This window comes from Physeter macrocephalus, chromosome 13, assembly GCF_002837175.3.
Source record: "Physeter macrocephalus isolate SW-GA chromosome 13, ASM283717v5, whole genome shotgun sequence".
NCBI lineage: Eukaryota > Metazoa > Chordata > Mammalia > Artiodactyla > Physeteridae > Physeter > Physeter macrocephalus.
In genome coordinates this window covers 42,135,515-42,139,816 of record NC_041226.1, presented here as the reverse complement: position 1 = coordinate 42,139,816, position 4,302 = coordinate 42,135,515, and the positions used below count along the sequence as shown (strand labels likewise).

The window sequence follows — 4,302 nt, the reverse complement described above, 5'->3', positions numbered from 1 at the left end:
TGTAATGAGGCGATAGTCTGCTTTTTTGAAGCCTTTCTATCATAGTGTGGAGAGAAGAAGGGCGTGTGAGCTGACACCACCAAAGCATACACTAACTAGCTGTGTGAGTTTAGACAAACTTCAACTTGGGCCCTCATTGTCCTTACTCTAATCTAGTGATTATATCACATACATTTTTGTATTGTTAAAAAATTAAAGATGTAATATATGCAAGGCCCTAATATAGTACTTAGCTAATAGAAGTCACTAGTAAATTTATTTACTCATTTAAGAAATGTGTGTTGAAAACTCATCTGTGGTAATGCTGAGTATTTAGGAGTTGAAAACACACACAAAAAACAGGCATGGCCTTGGTCCTAATTGGTCTAGTAATTTTTATGCTCTTATGAAGATGAGAGACAAGAGGATGAAGGTATTAACTGTGATGTTCTTTCCCTACTGGCTGGAAAATTGAGATTTTGGAAACTACCACACAGAAATAGGCACTAAATGACAATTCCTTTGCTGTACAGTAGAAACTAACACAACATTGTAAAGCGACTATACTCCAATAAAAATTAATTTTAAAAAAAGACAATTCCCAATTCTTCTGTCTTTTCAAACCTTAACAAGAGCCACTAGTAAGAAATAGCTTAGTAGTTTATGCCCTAACTATGGTCATCCTCTGTGGGTGACTTTAAAAAATACAGACATCTAAACATCCCATGACATTCTGATTCATTAAGTTTCTAGTAGGGCATAAGGTTGACCCCTGAAAAACACGGGGGTTAGGGGCACCGACCTTTCAGGTGGAAAATGTACATATAATTTATAGCCTGCCTTCTGTATAAGGGGTTCCCTGCACATCCAGGTTTCCCTCGATATTTGTGGTTCTACATTCGTGGATTCAGCCAACAGGAGATCATGTAGTACCATAGTATTTACTATTGGAAAAATATCCACATAGAAGTGGACCTGAATAGTTCAAATCATTGTTGTTCAAGGATCAACTGTATTATTTGAATGTTCAAAGAGGGTCAAGGTGAGTTTGATGTATAATTCAAGTCCAGAAGTTATGACCCTGTGGGCAATCATTTATGGCAGATTATAGCATCATCCATTAACCAATTGGAGATTACTGCCTTAATTTGTTGTGTTGTTGTGGACTTAGTGTGGTAATTTCTTGCTTGAAGGGCGGTTTCCAGTTTCCATATTATGGACATAATATTTCAGGACTGGGTGTATCATTATTTTATGGAAGTATACAATGTTTTCTATTTTGTGTTCAACACTCCTTATCAAAGATTCTCAACTTTCTGGCGAATTTTCTAGGCAAACCTCACAAGTAACTATTTTATTTTAGAATATGACTGATTAATAGAGAAACAAATTAAAAATGAAGTAACTTTTTACTATCTAGTACAGGTCTCTATATGCTATCTACTGGGAAGTTCACATGCTTTTCCTCCTTTCCATTTACATAATCTCTCCTGATCATCTTTAGATTTTGCTACTCATGTGTTATTTCATTCTCCAGAAATTCAGTGACATCTATAAATCTAGCAGATTTACTATTCACTTTAGAAATCTTATTAAAATAGTTAATAAAGATGGTCTCATAACAATTTTTAGAAACCCTTACATTCACAGCTTTCCACCTCTCTATTTCTGATCTAGGGACATTGACATTAATTCACTTTTTTATTCATTATCTATTGTTTCCTCTAATCTTTCATTTTTCAACATTGTGTTTAACTTTTCAAAAGCGTTTTAATGTTGTTAGTCTAATTTTTTTCCATTTCTAAGAAAAAGTAAATAAACAACCAAAAAAGAGTGCAGACAGTTTCTCGGACCAGAGGGCAGAGGTAGCAGAACTGGCAGTGCTGGGGGCGGGGATGGGGAGAGAGAATGAGCGGTAGGAGGTGGTCAGGAGTGGAGTTAGGATGGGGCGTGGGCCATACTTGGGCAGGAGGCTAGCTAGGTGGAGGTTAAGGTCAGAGGCAGGATCGGGTTTGGAGTCAAGGCTGCATCAGGGGTAAGGGGTTAGGTCAGTTCGAGGGCAGAGGATTTGGGGCTGGGGGTGCTCTGATGGTCCAGGGCCATCCGGAAATCTGGTGGATCCTTGAGTCTGGGAGAAGTCTCACCTGGCACTGGTCGCAGTGCTCTCCCATGTTCTCCTCGTCACAGTGACAGTTCTCACATTCATTGCATCGCTGGGGACCAGAGGAGCCTGGTTAGGCAGAAACGTTTGGGAGCCACCCGCCAGCCCTCCACCCTGCCCACTGGACATATCTCCAACTTCTCAGCCTCATTACTTCTGACATTGAGCTCAGTATCTTCCTCCAACCTGCTTAACCTGCTTCTCACCCCCTCATTTCCCTATTGCAAGTCGGCCCGATGTCCCCTTGTCACTGTGGGCTGGACCTTTGGGTACTCTCTTCAACCCCTCTCTTCTTATTCTCCCCATAGCCTGTCAGTCTCCAGTCCTGTCCCACCTCCCTCGGCTCTGCCTTGAACCCTCCTCCCTGTCCCCACATCTGCAAGTGAAGCTCAGACCTCACCCTCTCTTTCCTGGACCACTGTCCTAGGCTCCTCCCCAGCCTCCTGGCCTCCAATCTGTCCCCCACTTGGCCCCAGAAGTGTCTGTTTATTCAGGCCCTTTGCTCAGGGTCCTCCCAAGGCACACCAGAGCCCTGGAACAAACTCTAGGAACAGCTTGGAAGATGGAGCTGGGTTGCAGACATACACTGCAGAAGGAGCAGTAGCCACACAGGGACCCTGGCTGCTAGTTCCCATACTCCTGGGCATCCTGCTGATCTGTGGGGACAAGACGGCAGCAGTGACCCAGGTTGACTCCACTCCTCCCCACCCCCATCATCCAGTCAGATCACTTACCCACGTCCTCACTACTCTCCTCTTCACTGGAGGCACCTCCAGACACCTCCCTCCTGGCCAGTGGGTTGGGGATGATGGTGAAGGGGAGCTCATCTTCCTCCAGCCCCTCCTCCTCATCTTCTTCCTCCTGGTGGTCTTGGCTCAGTGGGACCCAAACCCAGTCCTTTCTTCCCTCCTCTCCTCCTTCTCTTCTTCCTCCTCCTTTTCCTCCTCTTCTTCCTCCTCCTCCTGGCTCAGGCTGAGGCCATGACCTTCCTCCTTGTCTTCCTCATCCTCCTGGTCCAGGCTACCATGATGGGTGCCTTCTCCTCCCTCCTCTGAACCTTCATCATCTTCTTCATGGGAGCTGTGATCCTCTTCCTTCTCTTCCTCTTCCTCCTCAGAATCACTCTCCCTTAAATGGCTTCTATCCTTCACCCCCTTGTGTTCTGGGGGCTGGTGGCTAATCTCCTCTTTGATGGACCCTCTGTGTCCAGTCCCAAGCAAAAGAAAACAAAACAAACAAAGAAAAAAACAACCAAAAATATACCTCCAATTATTAACCAAAGTGATCTCCATTTATAGTTTTCCTATCTTTTCGTCAATATACACAATTCCATAAATGTCCCTTAATCTTACCTTTTATTGCATCGTACTAAGCAGAAATAAGTATGCAAATGAGACTAACTGGGCTATAATTAATAAAGTTATCCCAGATGCCCCTCTCAGGAATAAAATCAATTGGTCTTCTTAAAGGAACTATTTGTTAATTACATGGTACCACATTTTCATAGTTTTAACCTGATACTTTTCTTCTCCATATTATTGGTAATTCCCTATTTAATAGTCTCTAGAGATTCCTTAAAAATGCCTTCTTTAAAGTGTTTTACCACAATTATGAGAAACATTGCTGTAAGATATATATTTTACATGTGACCAAAGAATGTCCAGCTCAATGGCTGATGACCATAGGCAGCTTCCTAACTCAGCCTACACACTTTCTTCCAAGTTTAGTGGCTAATAGTAGCTCCAGATTAGGGCATAACCCAATGTGTATACAGGAATATATGTCATTGAGCTTTTTGATGACCCTTGCAAGTGGACATACAGAACTGGATTTGATTTGCTTAACAAAAATGAAATGTCACAATTTTTCCACTTCTAGTGTCCTGGAGCAATTTATGCCCATTGCAAATGCACTTCAGATTTGTTTTGCCTTTTTCTATTATTTATTGTTATCTCATACTGATTTTGAAATTCACCATTTCCTCCAGGGACTAGAGATCAGGCTCTATAACCGAATAAGAACTGGATGTGATTTGAGCTTTTATAGTCCTCTAGAAGAGATGCATGTGAAGGTCTCATTATAATGATGGACAGAGTTCTAGAGAGTTAAGAATTCTAAGGTTGGTAAACTTTATTTTTTTAAGAAGAAAAATAAGGCTGTTT

At 42.1% G+C, this 4,302-nt stretch overlaps 1 protein-coding gene across 1 annotated transcript; it reads right to left on the bottom strand.

The window, feature by feature from the left end:
- Positions 1-978: 978 nt before the first annotated feature.
- Positions 979-3,354, bottom strand: LOC112064775 (sarcoplasmic reticulum histidine-rich calcium-binding protein-like; the record flags this gene model as incomplete). The annotated part of the gene is given in 6 exon segments (XM_024123146.1): positions 979-1,060; positions 1,804-1,862; positions 2,124-2,192; positions 2,726-2,796; positions 2,875-3,033; positions 3,036-3,354. Coding segments are annotated over 6 exon segments (759 nt in total), but the record flags the coding sequence as incomplete, so codon positions are not given.
- Between the last annotated feature and the right edge of the window lie 948 nt (positions 3,355-4,302).